The sequence below is a fragment of the Bactrocera dorsalis genome, chromosome 5, assembly GCF_023373825.1.
Source record: "Bactrocera dorsalis isolate Fly_Bdor chromosome 5, ASM2337382v1, whole genome shotgun sequence".
Classification (NCBI taxonomy): domain Eukaryota; kingdom Metazoa; phylum Arthropoda; class Insecta; order Diptera; family Tephritidae; genus Bactrocera; species Bactrocera dorsalis.
In genome coordinates this window covers 36058611-36079394 of record NC_064307.1, presented here as the reverse complement: position 1 = coordinate 36079394, position 20784 = coordinate 36058611, and the positions used below count along the sequence as shown (strand labels likewise).

Below are 20784 nucleotides of genomic sequence, written 5' to 3'. Positions count from 1 at the left end.
TATGTATATCAGCTCTATCAAAGCACAGCTTTTTGTGCCAATATAAAAATAGCTGTAATTCGCTTTAAAAAAATCAAGAAATTCAATACTAAAATATACTCGATAAAACCCCACGTATGTAATGACTAACTGTACTTACATATGTGTTGTTTACTGCCGGTTTTTAAACAAACTTGACGCAGAGGAAAATCAAGTTCTCTTCCGGTAAGCGGATGACAGCTGAATGGAGAACATAAGCTACCCAAACTGGGATTGGTTTGAGTTTTTGATTTTCAAATTTTTTTGTGTTCCAAATGTAGTTACCACACATGCTTATGTGTGGTATATCTGCTATAGCATTTACTTCCGCCATCATGGATGTCACATAACGGTATGGCAGCCTTTTCAGTTAGCTGTTTATTCTTCTCTAACGAAAAGCTGAAGCATATCCGCGCATATACATATGTACATATGACATACATACATATGTACGTACAACATGATAGCAGATTGTCTGAATAAAAACTGAAGAGGCTTTCACTTACTGCGGATTCACAAAAATTCCTTCTTTCAATCCGTTTTGGTCAAAACATACATACATATGTACCATATTGGTATACGCATTGTGTATTCTTGTGCGATACTCAAAGGAATTGTCAGTTACTAGCATTCAAACGCTACACATCTCTTCTTATCTAAGTACATATTGTATATCGATGTAAACGCAGTGAGACCAAAGAGGTGAAAGTCAAAAATTCCGACTTTTTCGCTCCAATGTTGTTATTGAGATGATATTCATATATAATACTTCGTCTGAACTCTTAGCATTTGCTAATTAAGAAGACTATAAAAATTAGTTATTTGGGCTTTGGTAAAAAGATAAGTAAATGCGCGTATCAGAAAGGCACAAAACAGATATAATTTAATCTTATGGCATTATGTTTTGAAAATGGTTTGGGCAAGTGTCTACCACGGCTCGAATAAATTTCTACCGAGAGGTCCAAGCTTTACTGCATAAGCAAGCGACTTCACATAACACCACGAAGAATATTATAGTGATGTTATATCGCGCGATTTTGGAGACCACACCACCGGCTCACGAGTTGCCTTCAATTAATTGGTTGCGGCTTAGGGTATTTGGCTCATAGTACCATTTTGTTGGAACAAAAGGTTGTCCACATCAACATACTTCAATTCAGTCACGAAAAAGTCATTAATCATGGCCTTATAGCATCTGCCAAATATGAAGCAATATGGACCATTGTTTCCATCTGTCCATAAATCATACCAAACAGTTACTTCTTGAGGATATAAAGGCATTATCGATAACCAAAATCTTACGGAAAAATTTCCTAAAAAGTTGCTGGGCCCAGCTCCGCGATGTCAGATGGACTCATGCGAATCGTGTTAGATACTCTTCTCCATAGCAACAACAGCTTCTTCGGTGCGCGCTGTACAGCATTTCTGAGCACGCATGGTATCTACTAGAGTTAACGTGGTTGCTCGAATTTCCGACTGTGCCTGACGCATCTTTAACCGAATGTATACATACATATATATATAAATCATAAGCTTTCCTAACAAATCTATTACCTAAAAGTTGTTAATTGACTTTAATAAAATAGTATAGGAGTTACTAGACTATTTTCTCTTCTTTAGTAATAACAGTTATTTTATGAAATCTCGAAAACGACAAAAAATTTTTCTAACTCAGCGACCTACCGAGTATATATGCTGAAAGGTCTTGGTTATTCAACTCTACACTAGTCTAATTAATTCCTACTTTTGTTTAGCATTTCTCACCTCGCAAACTCATGCAAAGGGCATATCCCCTCACCCTTATTTTACACAAATGTAAGCGCATGTTTGTCCATGTATTTATTTATATGAATACTATACCGTTGTAGAAGGGGAGAATAAAATCGCGACAAGCGCTTTTCAAATGCAGGCAAAATTTGCGACAATTTTCATTTAAATGTCTGTCTAGACATTCAACGAGCGCGTCAACGTTGTCGTAATGATGATGACTTTTTAATAACACGAGCGGTGTGTGATGGGCCCAAAATAAGCGAGCAAACAACGCGCTCAAAAGTTATGACGAATGAAACATAAGACTGCGTTCAAACGAGGATGGTTTAGTTCCCCATGAACTGGCAAAATTTCCTTTTTGTGTCGCTCGTTGCGTTAACAGAAGCAATATGAGTGTGACATCTCGGATCACAATCTAAAATTCACTTCAGGTATGCTTTTATTTTGGAATCTTCCAAAGATGCTGCCGGTTTTGAAGGGGAGCGGCGACGATTTATATTGCCCGCTAAAGATACACCTCTTTCAGGTTCAGGTATAGATAGTATAATCTATATTTACTGGATTTGTGGAACAGCAAGCCTACGTACTAAACCCTTAACTCTGGCTGCTTTAGCTTGTATTTAGGTCTACGAGACCGCCGTTAAGCATTGTTTCGCAGGACCTCTTCCTCTTAACAAACGTTCTGCGAGATTATTCAGTTGACAATAAGCTTATCCCCCGCGGTTCTCTTACCCCGAATTCTTGGATCGCTATTGTGGCCCACTCTTTCATTTTCGCCCATACCGGCTTGAATTACAGCATGTGACTTATAGTGTTGTCGGACGTCATCCTTTGGTTTACTATTTATTCGATGATAATTCCCTCCACTACATATTCTGAGCAGGAGAAAAATATATGCTCGGCGTTTTCATCGGCCCTGCTGCAGAATGAACTATTTGTGGCGTCATCGTGGCCGAATTTGTGGAGGAAGGACTTCCTGAAACAGCTATTGCCTGTCAAAAATTGCGTTAGATAAAAGTCTGCCTTCCGTGTTGTGTCTCAATCCAGGCTACTACGTTCTTAAAGAGCCTATGCAACCATCTTCCTGTTTCAGTCGCTTCCTATTGTCTTTACCACTCTTCGAGGCTCGCATGTGTTTTCTTTTTTCGCTCGACAGCCATGGCACATAAACTTGGCACTGAATTTGCATTTACATATTTATTTTTTGGGACAATGTTATCTCCAATATAGGAGCCGCGTACATCAGTATTGATCGGCTGACTTAGGGCTCTCATACTTTGTCTAGGGCCACCTTTCTTTTCGTTTTTGTTCGTCGTTCCCTCGTCCACGAAAATCAGTTTGTGCGACATAAAAGTCCTAGTGTGAACATAGTCTAACCCAACGCGGAGCGAAATCGTACACCGGATCACATAGAATGGGAAACACACAAAACATAAGCAAAGGAAAAAGTTTGAAATCAAATGAAATGTAAAATTTATGAATTTTAATTGCACATGCCAAGCCACGAGTGCGGCATTCAGATAATTTTCACACATACACTCACATCCGCAAATAAATGCGAGGCTTGAAATTAGAATGGAAATGCTACACTTAAAACGATAAAGCAATAAGCACAAAAACATAACAACATTTCATAGCAACAAAAGCAATAAAAGCAGAAATAATTTAACACATTTTGAACTTGTTTGGATTTCGCGAACGCTGTTGTGTGCGCAGACACACGCGTACAAGCGCATGCATGCATGAGCATGCTCTACACATGTATGGGAGTAGGTTTGCGCATGCATGCATGAGTGTTGTTTTTAAATTGATTTAATTGTTGCTGCATTTCGCGTTGCATTATTCTTTATTCATTCATTTATTTGTATTTATTGTTGCTATTGTTGTACACTTTCTGTTGCTCTCGTTCGACGGCGCGCTGCGCTCGTTGTCGTGTCAGCCGGTCGCAATAAATCATCGCCAATGCGCTGCGATTGCGGTTGTTTGCGTTCGGTCAGTTTGTCTGTCGTTTTTCCCCCGATTGTGCACAACACCCACACAATGGCTGTTGTTGTTGCGTTTTCGCCTTATTGTTGTTATCATTGCCGTCAATAGCGCTGACAACAGCGACGACATGTTTGCTGCAGTGAGTAGTTTTTTGCTGCTTTTGTGAGGGCGTGTATGTGTGTGTGGTTGGTGTTTCTGTTGTCTACTACTTTTCATAGTTTTTGTGCGAAGTGGGATTTATGCGAAAAAAAACGAACGCTTTATCATATTGACACCACATCGACTGTGGCAGTGGCAGCCACGGAACGGGGCGCTGGCGGGGATCTGTGTCGGCGAATGCGGTCGATGTCGGGCGACCGCCAATTCAAACGAATGCTGCTGCCGTTACTGTTGAAATTCTCTGTTATTTTGATTTCATCACTTCTTATTTTTGCTTCTGTAGCAGCATTGTTGCTCTTCCGCTATGACACCGCCCAAACCCTCCATTGTAGTCGTGTTCAAAATACACTTTAATCAATTTCCAACATTCATTCATTTTCGCACATTGCACCCCAGAGACCAAAGCGTGGCAGTGGCAATAAATAAAAACTGTAAAGAAAGCTCGAATGTTGTTCCGTTCTTAATGTTTTTAGACGTGTACAAAATATGAATAACGGTCCAAACAACGATATAAAAGAGCGTAAGGCCCGCAGAGCAGCATTGTTTTATATTTTTTGTAAAATATGTAGGTATGTACGCTCGAATCGAAAGGGAGGGTAATTTGAGAAATATTTTCCCCAAACTTTCAAGCCGTTCGTTTAGTTTCTTTGGAGTTTTCTATGTAAAAAACTGTTTTTCGTATCCCATCTTAAGAGATGTCCGTATAATATCACCTGCATGTGACGAAGTGATTCGTATTTCGTCCAGTAGTAATGTGGTTCACTAGCGGATTGTTGAGTATCAAACAAGCTATCATTAGCCAAAAACAAGTAACTGTTCAGTCGCAAGGTAATTCTTGCCCAGGGTAAATAGTAAGGGTTCTGAAGAACTTTTCACTCTCAATAAACTCTAGCTTTTAATAGTTATAGGAGTTCTAACCGTATCCAGGTCCATTCGGGACTCAATTGAATATCTTACCGGGCGCCAGTTGCATTAGCTATTTGGAAGAATGTGAGACATCATCTTCGCAACACTTCCTCTTCGAATGTCCCGCCTTTGCCCGATCAAGGAGAAAACTTCTCGGATCTCATACATCCACGTTAATTATAGAAAACAGAAATAAAGGACCTAAGCAGATTTGTGATAGGTTCAGAGCGCTTTGCCAATATTTGATACCCAAAAACAGAAGGAAGATGAAAATCTGGTTTTACAAAACACTGTACATAACGGTCTGAGGGATAAGCTGTATAACCTAATCTAATCTAACCTAATATAATCTAACCTAATCTAATCCAACCTAATTTTAATTATTATCTAGCAACATCTGAAGCGTTTATTTTCTACTTTTCAATTAATGGGTCATTCTTTCTCTCGAGCTGAATAATCTACTTGTAGCTGGTAAATGTTTTCCTTAATAATCGTATATGAACGTGATTAGACGAATTCTCACATTTGCCTTGAACGTAGTTAAGAGCGCAACAGGTGTCTTTGATTCAAAAAGCATTGGAAAAATGCGAAGCGAATCGAACACACTATACGAATTATTTAAACAGACCGTCCACACTTAGGAAGTCGGTCCTATATCTACCATAGAACGTAGTCTAAGCTTATAAAAAAGGAAGAAAATAATATCGAGTTCACCTTGTTTGGAACCGCATGCCAATCATCAATTATCGCAACTTTCAGATACGAGTATCATACAGCGACTACTAGGACACTATCAGGAAGCAAACATATGGCATGTGTTAGTCGATATCTAATAAAATATGGTATATAATTATAGTGATCCTCCATCTACTCGATACCATTTTTGTAATAGATTTGTTCTTTGTTGCAAAATTTTACTAAGCTCATCACCTCTTCATTTGATGACAATTTCTTTCTAGCGAACACTCAGGAAGTAGTTGCTGCGGTCCAGTTCCGTACAGTACGGAATATGCGGAAGCAACTCAAAGGTGATCCATTTAGAGGTTTCTACTTAAAAAAAACCACATAAACTTTAAATGTAATGGGAAATATTTATTGTCATTCGAATGAACAATCTTTGGCATTTGTTCCCTGAAGATAATATCTTTCAAATGTTGGCCGGGGCAACGTCTCAGATGATCCATCCGTTGAATTCAATTTTCGATGACTCGTTCGAACATTTCGACTGGTAACTGGCGAATGAAAGTCGTGATGTTTTTCTTCAAGGCCCAAATCGAAGCGGGATTGTCCACATAGACTTTAAACTTTACATATCCGCACAGGAAAAAGTCTAACGGTGATCATACGATCTTGATGGCCAATCGACCGACCTAAAACGTAAAATTATCTGCTCACCGAAGTGTTCTGTCAATAAATCCATTGATTGACGCGATGAGTGGCGCCGTCTTGTTGAAAACAAATTCAACAACATCACGAACTTCAATTTCAGTTTTGAAATAGTCGGTTATCATGGCGCGTTAACGGTAGCCATTGATGGTTACGTTATCACCGGTATCTTGATGATTAATGATTCCAACGGCCAACAAACCACACTAAATCGTTGCTTTTTCTGGATGAAATGGCAGCTCTTAAAGCTCGTCAGGTTGCTTTTCGTCCCAAATGTGGTACTTTGGGTTGTTTACATACCCATTGAGCCAGAAATGAGCCTTAAGGCTGAAAAAACATTTGGCTCAAAAACGTCGGATATTGTTAGAACTTTCAAACAATTACAGAGAGCAAAGCAATGTGGGATAGCCGAGCGGCTTCAGTTTCTGCACAGGCTGTATTTTGTATGTTTTACGACTCTCCACGATCTTCGTTTACAGTCTCTACTTGGATAACCCATTAGATTGTACAGAAAGATATCTTCATGAGAGTTGGCATCGAATAATGTCCAAAGCAACGGCGTAACCTCCGATCCATTTAGATCTAACCACTATAGCATGTGGCAACCTTACAAACTGATCAATCTACACCATGTTTTTGTATAGAATCTTCTGTATTTGTGAAGGACATTCGCTGCGACCGAAGTTAACATTTTTTTTTTGTTTTTATACGCTCTCATCTCGAGTGGAATGAAGAAAGTTGAGAGCTCAAAATTTTCAAATCCAATTTGTATGATATATCACCCTTTATCTGAATTCGCCGGCCGCCACTAGTAACGCCAACTTAAATTAGATGCTTGTAACAAGAGCTACAACAACTAGTGCCACATACCACCTCTTCGTTGCCAAGCAACAGTAGTCAATCAATCTGTCAAACGACAAGCCTGCAATGAAGCGCACGGGGCGCCGCTCGCTCAAAAAGTTTTGCAGTATTTTCCGCGTGTTAGGCAACGTCAGTGCACTTCGGTCCAGATGCTTGGAAATATAACAAATTGCAAAAGAATAGTTGCGTAGGGAAGTCAACTTCAAGCCGTCATACACACACGTCTTCCAGATGTGAGGCGAATTTCGCAAAAAGTGCTCGAGTTGAAAGAAAATCTCATTTTTATTATTTCGTGATGAGATAAATCAAAATTGTTGTTGAAAAAATAAAGTCTTTATGCGATTCTTCGCACATTGCTAAAGTTTGTATTCGAAAACTTCCGACGTAAATCTGAGTTGCGCATACACACAAACACATGCAAGCACAAAAGCAGAAGTGAAAAACATGAAATGGCACTAACACAGTGACAAAAGACTTGAGATGTAAAAATGTGATGACTGTTTAAATAATTTTTTTATTATTTTTCTTCTTTTACTTAACCGGTACTTTACCCGTTTAAATGACTTTCTCCATGGGATGCACATTTTTTCTTGGTCGCCTACAAAACTTGCTTTTTTAATGGTGTTGGTAATTGAAATGCGTAAAATAGTGCTGTACACCTTTAAATAAAAGTCAATCGAAAGCGCTTGATGTTAGAGGTCGTTTCAAAAGCCAAGCAGTTTCGTTGAATTCAGTTATGATATTAATTTTTCAACGTTATTTGTAGTAATCCGGGATTAAAATTTTTATACCGGAGCTATATTCTATTTCATGTGTTGTGGAAATTCGTATTAAAAGCTTTTTGTACGCAAGAACTGTGAATTTAATATTATTTTTTTATTGCACAAAATACACGATCTGGGAGGCTACGACGAAGAGTCATCAAAATTTTACTTCAATAAATTCATTGTTTTGCTAATTGTATGACATGTAGTGCCGTATTGTTGAAATCAAAGCTCCCCTACATCAACATCTCCCACCTCAGGAACGAAAAATTCATTACTCAAGACTCTACAGCGTTCTTCATTGGCGGTAAAACTATGTCAATCTCTCATTTTGGAATAAATATGAACCGATGATTACCTCTGGCATTATCACTTCCCAAACAATAACTTTTTTAGAATGTAATGACGTTTCAACACTGACTTCTGGATTATCAACACTCCAAACGCAAAAATTTTGTTTATTAACATACCACTTCAACCAAGAGTGAGCTTCGTTCTTGACCAACATTTTCTTGTCAAAATCGTGAACGGTGGCCATCTCATTTTGGGCCTTTTCACCGAGCTTAAGACGCCCTTGTTGGTCGTTCGGCATCAATTCTGACACAAGTTGGGTTTTGTATGCTCGCAAACCAAGTTCCTTCCACAAAATCGTCATAAAGTGGATATACACAGCCACGATGTCGGAAGGATTCATTTGGGTCTTCTTCGAAACTTTAATCCTCAGCAGCAATAGTGTCTTCGGTGCGCACTCTCTGGTACCTCTGAGGTTACGCATTATCCATTAGAGTAAATGTGGTGGGAAACCGATTCATGCTTGCTCGAATTACCGACCCTGCTGAGCGATTTTCTCGACGAATATGGGACGCAACTTGCGAATAGATAACGCAAACGTTGTTCCGGAGTAAGTCTGCGCAATATTTCAAAGTATTGGCTGATTGAAAACCATACGTCTAAAAAATATTCATTAATTCACACATTCGTTTAAATATTAAAGACATTTATGAAAGGTTGAAAGATCATTGCTAAAAAATCTTTTAAAATATTACTTTTTTCCGACTGAATTCTGGACAACAGTTAAACCACGCTCTTCATAGTTTTTCTGCGAATAACTCAGTCCCTTATCTATCTATATCCCATTGTTCTTTAGCTGCACTGCTGTCTGCTACTGAAACTTCCTCGCAGTGAAATAGCTAATGGAACATTAATAATATGAAAGAATTGAGAATTTGATGAGTCGGCTTTTGCTCTCTCATTGATTTCTCTATTCAGCAAGTTGATAGCCGTTCACAAAGCAAGTATAAAAATTTCAGGCGTACATTTCCTTCGAAGCTCCGCTCGAAGTAATGAAGATATTGCTGCCCTTCAGGCAAATGTTGCTGAAGACCGCAATTTGTCGATTCAAAGACGTTCTCAAGAATTCGGACTGTCCTAAGCCATAACCGAGCGGATTGTTAGACAATTTACATACAATTTTTCTCACTCAAGAACTGAAGCCATTGGACTACCGGAAACGTCTTGAATTTGCTGGTTTTGCCTTTGAACAAGTTGAAAACCATAACGATTTTTTAAGAAAATCATCTTCTCCGATGAGACTCACTTTCATCTCAGTGGTGCGGTAAAGGTAAATAAAAAAACTGTTGATTCTGTGGCAAATAAAATTTAATAAATTATTAATGGACAACCCTTATATTCACCTAAATTGCCAAATTGATGTGGTTTTTTGGTCTGATAGAATCATCGGTTGAATACTCTCACAGGAGAGCGGTATAGATCAATGATAACTAACTTTTTTTAGCCGCAATTGGAAGAAGTTGATCTTGACAACATCTGTTTCCAACAAAACGCAGCTGCGTGCCACACAGCATGTCAAAAACCTAATTATTGCGAGAAAAGTTTGGAGATTCGATTATTTCAAGAAATTGTGATATTTAAAGGCCTGCAAGAAGTTGTGATTTAACACCATTAGACCACTTCTTGAGGGGTTATTTGGAGTCATTTTTTCTTCAGCAATAAACCGGACGCTTTTCAAGTTTGAGAAGTCAATATTGAACGTGCTATTCATTAACACTAAATCAAGTCACAATTTAGTAGAAAAAGTACTCGAAAATTGGGTTCGTTCCTGCAAAATAAGTCGTGTAGGCCATTTGAATGATGTTATATTCAGAACTTTATTGTATAGACTGTACTTACATTAAAAAAAAACATTTGAATTCCCTTAACAATTAGTACATTTTTTCTGAAAGTAAATCATATCACATTTATTGGAAAATCCTTTATACGTTTTTACTGGTCATATTCAGATGCTCTTATATTACTTACAACAAGCATGAGAAATATTATTACATCGAGTCGCCACTTTTTACTTCGTTTTATATGATTACATTCTTGATGATATATGTAATTGGAAGTCATTGTTGACCATAATTAACCAGCGCTGTCAGTTAACAAAAACCTTTTGAAAATGGCGTTGCACTTTAGTCATTGTACTCCTGACTTTTCTCTTTATATCTCTACCCATATTCTCTTCTGATTTAGTACAGTTTTGGTCAGGTAATTAGAATAAACTATATATATATTTTTTTTTTAAATTTTATTGCCGGATTGTATGCACTTTCGGGTAATGAAAACTACCCGAACCTCTTTGTGTGCAATGAAAAATTGCCAAATATTTTAGTATAAACAATTCCTATGTCTCTTAATTTAATTGAAAAAAAAACTTACTAAGATAAGAAAATTTATGTAAAACTTCTTTGTGTAAAGTATTTTAATATCAAGAAATCTATTCCATATCAAAGTTCTGTAGAACAATTAGCTACATTTCAAAGAAACTTCTGCATTTCAGCTTAATTTTCAAACTTATACTTGCTTATATAGTTATTTAAGTTTTACAGGGTAGCGAAATTTCTTTAAAAAAATGTTATCTCAGCGGCCACTTTCTATTACATTCCGAAAAAGCCAAGTAGGTAAGTCATGGTCCATGTGATAACGGGCGTCTTTTCAGCGTATTCTTATTGAAAACCAGACAATTTTTTTTTTTGGAACTCAATTTTTGACAATTGTTAGCAGAAGGTACAAGATCCCAGAGGCGCCATTATCGCTAATGGGAGCTATTCGCCTGCAACCGGCGGATACAGTGAAGTATTTAGGGCTCATCCTGGATAAGAAGCTTTCATGGAAGCCGAATATCGAGGAGAGAGGCATCGATTGCCCTATACTGCTGTAGAGGAGCTATTGGCAAGAGGTGGGGCCTCTCACCGAAGGTGGTACTCTGGCTCTATGACACCATAGTCAAGCCCATAATGTTCCATGGAGTCTTCATGTGGTGGAGGACTTTACAGAAGACCACACTTGAAAAGAAACTTGAGAGCTTTCAACGAGCTGCACTCATCAGCATGTGCGGTGCATTAAGGTCCACCCCAACCATTGCACTAAATACAATTCTGAACATAACGCCGGTGGATATTGCCGGAAGGTGTATGGCCGCAAAGGTGGCTATTAGGCTCAGAGAGTCTATGTTTCTAAAGGAGCGTGTATCTGAACACTCGGATTTTCTCACTAGCTTTGACTGCATACCGGATCATCTGGATCATGGAGTCGCCATGTCGAACTCCGGTGGCTCCTTCTCTGCACATATACCAACGAGGAAGGTTTGGCAGGGAAGAAGTCGCTGGAGGAGAGGGGCAGTAAGCTTCTTTACGGATGGGTCGAAGCTTGGGGGGAGGGTTGGTGGAGGGGTCTACTGTCGGGCGCTCTCCATCAAATCAAGCTTCAGACTTCCCGACTATTGCAGTGTTTTCCAGGCTGAGGTTGCACCCATCAAGGTGGCAGCAGACATGCTGCTCAAAAGAGTGTCTACCTTCAGGGAAGTGACCATTTACTCAGATAGCAGAGCGGCGATACTAGCCTTGAACGCGTTCACAGTGCGGAGGCCTTTTGGCCTAAGATAGACCGCAGAAGATTTGGTGATCTCTTTGCCCTCAGTAAGGCTAGCCTCTCATTAATGATGGGGCTCCTAACGGACCACTGCCCTATTGGCATACATGCTGTAAGACTGGGAATCTTACCGGACGCTGCATGCAGAAGCTGCTTGGAGGAGGATGCAGTAGAAACCAGCCAGCACTTCCTTCTTGACTGTCCTGCTTATGGGAGGTCAAGACTTAGACACTTGGGGGCACATAGCTTCAAAACATCCGCCGACTTGGCGAGCATAGAAATAAAGCGTCTCTGTAGATTTGTATTGGATACTAAACGGTTTGCCGATATCTAAGTCCGAACACGGGAGTTCGTTTTTCAATGCTTCACAAAGGACTAATTCTACTAGTCCATGTGCGATCTCTTGATCAGCCATCTAACCTAACCTACAGGATTGGGTTTGCCATTTCATAATTAACAGACTAACTCCGAAAAAACCTGTGCAAATTATTCAAATTTCTTTCCAAAATAAGGAACGCGAGCTGCACCAATATTCGGTCGACATAATCGCAGTTGGTGCTATTTAGGTGAGTATCGAAGAAGACCCAAAATAAGTCTATTCATTATGGGGCGCAAAAATTGGAACTGTTGTGATCGAACTTATGGAAGATTTTGCAGAAGAATTGTGGTTTGCGATCATACATTGTGACAAAAAAGTACCCGGAAATTGTAAATAAAACGCAAAGTATTTAATTATTCATCAATATTTCTATTGTCGCATTCAGTAATCCCCACCAGATGTAATCGAAGCACTTTTCATAAGCACTTTTTGTGATGGCCTTCAGCACGTTCAGCGAATTTTCTTTTATCTCTTCGATCGACTGGAAATAGGTTCCACTTCGATGATTGTTGATTTGTTAGCATGTCAAACTCATAAACCCATGTCTCGTTAGCAGTTGTAATGCATGAATGTGGGATCGGAATTCGCACAATCAAGCATTTCCAAAGAAACCTTTTTACATTTTATCGGGTTGAGCAAGAGCGCGTTTCATATCCAAAATTTCCAGCAAAATCATTCGAAAGGACTTCCGAAAGACGTCGAACTCTGCTGCCATCTTTCTAACACTTGCCTGCCGATTTTCAAGCACCATATCGTTCACTTTTTTAATATTTTCATCAGTTGAAGATGGAGAAGGTTATCTAGAACGAGGCATGTCTTCTACGATCTCTTGACTGTCTTTGAAGGCTTTGTACGCTTCGTAGGTTTGTATTTTTGATAAAACTGAAACACCGTAAGCCTTTTCTAACATTCGCAACGATTCCGCACACGAAATTTGGTTGGGAATATAAAGTTTTAGATAAATTCTTTGTTCGATATTTTTTCCTTTGTAAAAACACATCGCACTACTGAGGTCTACCGACTTAAGCAGCTGTTGTAACAAACTGGTCGACAGATCGCGCTCATATTTCGTATAGTAATTAAGAATAGTTCTACCAACTTCGTACATACATTTGTTTGAAGTACTTTTTACGCGCTACATGCCAAATAGCCAACGAAACAATCAATTTACTGTAGGAAACTTTTTGTGAACGACTTATCTCGCATCGTGAGTCACCTATAAGATTGTAATACTTTGGACCGTTGACTATTTATGTGGAAGTATGTGAAATCGTTTGTTCACGCAGTCCAAAATGATTGACGTTTTGGCGAAGAATATTCGGGGCGTTATTTTTGCTAAAAAGTTGTCCAAAATTATGCAACTTGGCTGGAATTTCTTCAACCTAGCCGCGGCGTTCAATTCTCGAAACATGGGTATACGAGTATTATCGATTCATTTAAATAATTGATTTGGGAATTGGGAAATTGGATATCACTATATTGAGTTTAATTACTTACGAGCAGCTCTGGGCTGATTGCATTAGCCCTTAGTATTATTCAACTACACCAATTTTCACAGTGCCTGATGAGGATTAGAAAAATTTGTACTGAGCAAATTTGAATAAGTGGTTTGTGATTACTCAAAGTATCGCTTTACGGATAGGCAGACGGACAGATAGTCACGCAACCAACATGTTGCGAGGGCATAAAAAGCATAGAACTTCACTAGTTTTCTGTAATTTTGCGAATGTGCTGTTAAAGGCTGTTTCTTGCTAAAGCCGAAAATTATTTCCTTATACAAAGGTTATGTTGTTGTACATACATATGTGTTGTGAGATATACACACAAGTCAAGGACGCAGTTAAGATTGAAAAAACTATTTGATAGGCTATAATAAGATATAATATTCCAATGTTTGGCTCTTGTAGCTAGACTAATGGATATCGATCCCGGCTTTAGTATTGTTGGATTCAAGTAAGTATTTATATTATCCCTTTTAGGTGACCAAGTCTGGAAGCTAATGTAATGTTTGACACCAAATTTTTAATGACTCTTCCTGATTTTTCTGAAGCTAAAAACAATGATTGCGCTGTTTTACGATTCGAATAAGTTTGACTTCACGAAATTCATTACTATTTATTTCATATTTGTATTTCCAAATTGCGTACAAAATATTAACAATAAATAATTTAAAAGAATTTTCGTAGCATAATTTCTATAAATTTTGAAAGTGTTTCCATTTATATGGAGGAGACTGTAGTAGTGAATGTTGTGAAGACATGATATATGATATTAATATATGACGGTAAAATGGCTCACGTCCAAGCTCTCATATAGAACACACGCACGCATACAAACACACACACATACATACATATGCATATGGAGCAACATTAAGTGCATTGTTTTAATTTTTACTCTCTTTTTGCACTTGCAGATGCAATAATGTCGGTAAAATGGCGGCAGAGATTCAAAAGCAAAAAGCGCTTAAAATCCCCGAAACAACAACAAACGGAAATGTACAACAAAAACACCAAAACAAGCACTCAAGCACTCAGCCAGATGCTGAACATTGCCGAAAATCACAGACACTGCCCCTTGGACAGCAGTGATAGCAACAAAAAAAACAAAAGCAATAGCAACAATAACAAAGAAAACTCGCCGCCTTCGAAGAGCTGCCACAGCACGCACGTGCAACAGCGAGACTGCAATCAGCGCACATGTGAGAAACAACATGCACTGCCAGCAGAGCAGCAATGTAAATTGGATGCTTTCAAGGATTCCACATACGCTCCGTGGCCCCGCGACGGCCATGCTGCCAGTGCGCGCAAGAACGCCGCTGCCACTATAAAACGTGCAACTGCCACAAAGCAAAGCGACCTAACGCGCACACACACAACAGTGTCAATTCAAGCAAAGGCAACAACAATACCAACAACAACAACAACCAAGAGCGCAGTACCGAAAACAAAAGCGGCGGCGCTGCAGACGATGGTGATGCGGGTGCTGAAGCTGGTGGCGCACACAGATACCGCGACTCAAACTGCAACAAAAGCAACCACAACCAATGGCAGTCACTTGAAAAGGCCGCAGTCCAGCTGCTTGCCGACTTTGTACAGCAGTCTGTTCGCTGGTTTTCGCTTACCATCAATATCAACAACAACAGCAAAAACAACAGCACCAACAATGAAAGCGAGTCACGCTCAGCCCATTAGCGGCGGCGCAACAACTACAAGAGCAATCTTTGATATTAACACTAACCACCCCACCACTGCCCGAGCCTTTGTGCCACTACTGGCGTTGTGCTTCCTCTGCATTGTCTCGGCAGCGACCACAACAGCGGCGACAGCCACGTCTTCCACCTACAACACAACCACTGCCAGGACAGATGCAACATCGCCGCCCTGGGCGCCCGTCGTGGCAGCAGTGATGGCCACCGCCACCGCCAAGCCGGGGGCCAGTGGCGCGCAACAGCAATGCACACTGTCCGAGTTCACCTGCGCGAACATGCGCTGTGTGCCGCTCAGCAAGTACTGCAACAACATTAACGACTGCGGCGACGGCAGCGACGAGCCACGCTTCTGCACACGTGAGTACCTCCGAGCAATTTTACCGCATGTCAGCAGATAATTGTCAGAATTGCAAACACACCATATGTTAATGTAGGTGTATTTGATTGTGTTTAATGTGGGTAGACACCGAATTCGGGCTAAACGACGGTCATTTGGTGGATCGAAGAGCGAAAAGTGCGCTCTACCGCTGATTGGGCGGAATTGATGACGCTCGTTAGCGGCGGTAGACTTGACGAAAAAGTAGCTAGCAATTAAAAATAAAGTGGATTAAATTAATGTCGTTAGCACGCGTCGCGAATAAAGGTCGGCTTGTGGATCCAACACTAAAAAAGGGTGGAAGGGTAAAATGGCAACGTGATAGCGAAGTGTGAGTTAAGCCGTTGGCTTGTTAGCGGGCTTATTTCGTAATTTCAATATGTGTACGAGTATATGCCAGTAACGGTATTTACATGTGCAGTAAAATGGCTCTGTGCAAATCTTTATCACTGCATAAAATTCTTTTAAATCTGGCAGATATGCGTTAAAATAATTATTTAATGAACTTCTGTGCAGTTGAGAAGGAAACCGATTTTCTTGCTTCACTCATTCTCTTCTATCCTTGTCGTAGTCTTGGTCAATGGAGCTTCTTGTTCGACTTAAATTCAAAAAAAAAAAAAACAAGAACGTTAGAATATCCTTTGCAGTTCGGTTGCTTTGAAGCTAAACTGCGTGTTATCCTTCGCAAATAAATATATTTTTGAAACTTGCTTCCGGTTCTTCACTTTGCATAGCAGCTATCTGCTATGATAGACCGAACTGGAATTTGTTCGAGAATTATAGCATTGATGTGGAGCCCGCAAGCAGTTATGGGTAGATACATTGTGAAATAAAAAAGCTTTCCTCACAAGAACTTGAATCCAATCGTTCAGTTTGCAGCTATGTGCTACAGTGGTCCGATCTTTCAATTTCATTCAAATATTGTTCCGTTGGCAACTTTCGTGAAAGGATCTTGTCGAATAAAAATGTTTTCCTTACAAAAACTTGTATCCAATCGTTCAAATTGCATGACAGTTATATGCTATAGTGGTACAATAACGGCGTTTCTGACAAAGTTGTACCCATCAACTTTATGGAAGATTTTATCGGAAGGATCTTGGTTTTCAGGCCTTCCAATCAATCTCGTGCAAGAATTGAAGCCGAGCGACCATCAAGCGAGTCACGTTGAAACTCACTTTTGGTTGAGTGGATACGTTCATAAACATAACTGTCGCATTTGGTTTGATGATAATCCACAAACCATTGTTTAAGCGTCGTTACAGCCTCAAAATTCACTGTTTGGTGTGCTTTATGGGCAGAGGGGATCATTGGTCCATATTTATTCAAAACGAAAGCCGACCAAAATATTGCAGGCAATAACCATTTCCTGTCTGAATTGAAGAATGTTGATGTTGTCGAGCTCTGGTTCCAACAAGACCACGCTACATACCATACAGCCAAAGAAACAATCAAATTGTTGAACGAAACTTTTTGTGCGCGCCTTTTCTCGCGCCATTGGCTTGTGGCGTGGCCTTAAAGATCGTGTTATTTAACACTGTTGGACTATTTTTCTCAAAAAAAGGGAGGTCGCTTGTCTACACAGATAATTTCGAGACGATTCGACAATTTGTAGAGTGCAAAATTGTATTCCGAAAACTTCATTGGTAATTGGTTTAGTATATTATGTAACTGTAGAACTATATGGTATTAAAAATTTTGATGTATAGGAAGTAGGCGTAGATTGAGTCCATTGTGGCCAGTTTCATAGTGTCACATAAAAATATTAGGATAATCTTATCTAACAAGTTTGGTATAAATTAGTGGAGTAGTTCCTGAGATATGGGACTTCACATAAGTGGCGACGGTGACAAGCGAACTCACCTGTGAAATTTTCTTATAGTTATTGACATATTGCACTATAAGTACTTTACAACATATACGTAACGCAGGCTATCGATTACAGGAACAGATGGATGGACAGAGAGTCACACAGAACTCAGAAGTGAGCTCGTCTCGTCATCATGATCATTTAAATATAAACGAGGGCTGCTAAATATATTCTGCCCTAATAATGAAAATAGGAATACATAATATATAATATCAACGAAAATGGTTTTATTGTTTTTCAAAAGATTCTCCATCAAGATTTATACACTTTTGCATGCGCTCAAACCAATTTTCGAAGCACTTTTTTCACTCCGATTGAGACACCCCAAAACATGGTTTTTGAATGCTTCAACAGCGTTGAAAATCGTTGACCACGCATTATTTTCTTGGTGTGTGGAAATAAAAAGAAGTCACTCGGTGCCAAGTCAGAGCTATACGGCGGATGACCCATCAATTCGACGTTTTGGCCGGTCAAAAAGGCGCTGGTTTGAGCCGATGTGTGAGAGCTCGCATTGTCATAGTGCACAATGATTCGTCTTTTCTTATTCGTTTTTAGAATTTCTCCGAAGACTTCAGGCAAACAAATGTTGGTGACCACTCAGAATTGACCGTCCTACGTTGCTCATGTGGAACAGTGGCCACATGACCAATTTTGCCGAAGAATTAGGCGACCATTTGCTTCGAAGTGCTTCTTCCACGAACAACTTTCGTTGGATTTGGCTCATTTTGGAAGACCCACACGGTCGATTGCTGTTTTGTTTCGAGCTCATACGCATAGATCCATGATTCGTCACCTGTGACGATCTTATAAACGCCTTTTGAAGCACCGCGATCGTATTTTTTCAGCATTTCTTTACACCAATCCACACGAGCCTTTTTTTGAGCGATTGTCAAATTGTGCGGGATCCAACGAGAACAAACCTTTTTTACGGCCAGGTGTTCATGCAATATCGAATGTATGCTGGTGGGAGAAATGCATAGGCATGCCTCTATCTGAAGGTATGTTACATGACGGCCTTGCATTACTCGTATCAGTTCACGTACGGCATCGATGTTTGCTGGCACAACGGCTGTTTTTGGACGACCTTCACGGAATTCGTCTTTGAGCGAGCGTCGGCCACGATTGAATTCGTTGTACCAGTTTTTCACAGTACTATAGGATGGTGCTTCATAGCCATACAAAGATTTTAGTTCATCGATGCACTCTTGTCGTGATAATCCACGTCGAAAGTTGTGAAAAATGATCACACGAAAATGTTCACGAGTTAATTCCATTTTTGGCCGAGATGAATTTTTAAATTCCCTGTAAATAAAACAATTCACGATCAAATGACAAAACGTTTTGAGTGATGTTATGCTAAAAAATACTGAACACAAAATAACTTTCGCGATAAAGTAAAACTAAAGTCAGTTTCTAGAAATCTAAAGGACATGCATATAAAAACACTTCTGAGGGCGTATTGTAGTATGTAGGCAGATTGAACTATTTGCATGAATTTGCAAAATTTTTATGATTGCGACCCCGCTTTCTTTCATTATCCCGTCCCGGTATAAAATGACGATATGTTAAACAATATGTTCCGTTGCATTGAATTTGTGAAGTTACGGCGAAATTACGGTTACCAATACACCAACTTAACAACGCAACTGATAGTTTTTTTGAAATAAATCAACAACACTGATGAAATAATTAATATGCTTATTAAATTTTGTCATTACATACTTTCAACAACAGCGTTTCCCACACAGAATTCCGCCTTTGTTATTTACACGCAATTATTTTCCGTTCGCCTAACGGACGCATTAACAAACACGCACACGTTGTGCAAGCCATTGATCGAAGTGTAATTAAAATTCTCATAATAATAAATAAATTAAACACATGACTTTCATGTGAAAGCACACAACGACCGTCCTTTGTTTATTGTTGTCGCATTACAAAGTTGTGTTGCCGGCGCGCGTTGTCACATTAAGGAAGTCACCAGCCAGCCGACTCAATGGCTACGAAACAGAAAAAGCATTATCCCGTTAAATTAATGCTGTAAAGGACTAAAGAGAACACGGCAGCGTTGATGAGGCCCATCATCCTGTCTGATAGATCCTTTAAACCCATGCAGCTTACTCATTCACAGGAAGTGGAGAACTTTAAGCCGTCAGAGTAAATAAATAGTATGTTGAAGCAACTGGCAACTTTTCGATTCAGCTCATGAACAAACATGCATACTCGCGCATTCATACACACATACATATATAATAATTATATGCCAATATATATAACATATATGTATATATATATGTATATTACAAAAGGATCGAACAGCTCGCAACTTGAGGATGTAATTGACTTTTGTTGTGGATACTTGTGTGCTGTCAATTAAATTGGTTATTTACAAGCTCAACATTTACCAACAAATAATTAATGCCGTAAGTAACGGCGCGTAGTTGTGTAAATATTGTGAGATAATTACATTTATACATTTCGTCGCCTTTTTTGACTTTAAAGCGATTAAGACCTCATACATACCATACTTGTCGATTGGAGAGAATACATTTCCAATACGTATAAATAACGAGGGAGGATGGAGTCAAGTGTAGAAGTTCACGTAAGTGAGGAAAGTTCCCTGATCGCCATTCATTTGGGAGTGGCCAGAAACGATTCTTTTACATATGGTTCAAGCACCTCACGACTTCTAGTCTTTGACCAAGTATCCTCTGGGTAGCCTAAGAACATTCGTTTGAAGGCGAACTAAAGTGAGAAGACGAAACTTCCCCTCCGCAGGATTGTACGCTGGGTTTGGGACCCGCCTCATAAAAAACACACCCAATGAGCAGTAAGAAACAGCCTCGGATGAGAGACCTGCCTTTTGATGACGACCATGGCAAACGAATTAAGAATTACGATTTGAGGGCATGCACTTGGAATGTCTGGTCCCTTAATTGGGAAGGTGTCTCTGCCCAGCTGGTTGAGCTTGGAGCGCACCTATGAAAGCTGCCTGCCACGATATCAAAAACTTGCTTGGCAACTTTAACGCCAGTGTGGGCAAAGAAGGTATCTTTGGTACTACGGTCGGTGAATTTAGCTCCCACTATGAAACATCCCCAAATTGGTGTAGGCCGATCGACTTCGCCGTGGCCCGAAATATGGTTACCTGTAGTACTAGATATCAGC

General features: G+C 39.6%; 1 protein-coding gene across 4 annotated transcripts in view; it reads left to right on the top strand.

The window, feature by feature from the left end:
• The window catches only part of LOC105221859 (uncharacterized), a 189581-nt gene that overhangs the window by 109320 nt on the left and 59477 nt on the right, over positions 1 to 20784 (top strand). For all 4 annotated transcript variants that reach the window (XM_049457274.1, XM_049457273.1, XM_049457272.1 and 1 more), the window contains exon 3: positions 14579 to 15730. In XM_049457274.1, the coding sequence (XP_049313231.1) occupies positions 14587 to 15730 (1144 nt within the window). In that variant the 5' untranslated portion in view covers positions 14579 to 14586. The remainder of the gene's footprint in view (positions 1 to 14578; positions 15731 to 20784) is intronic.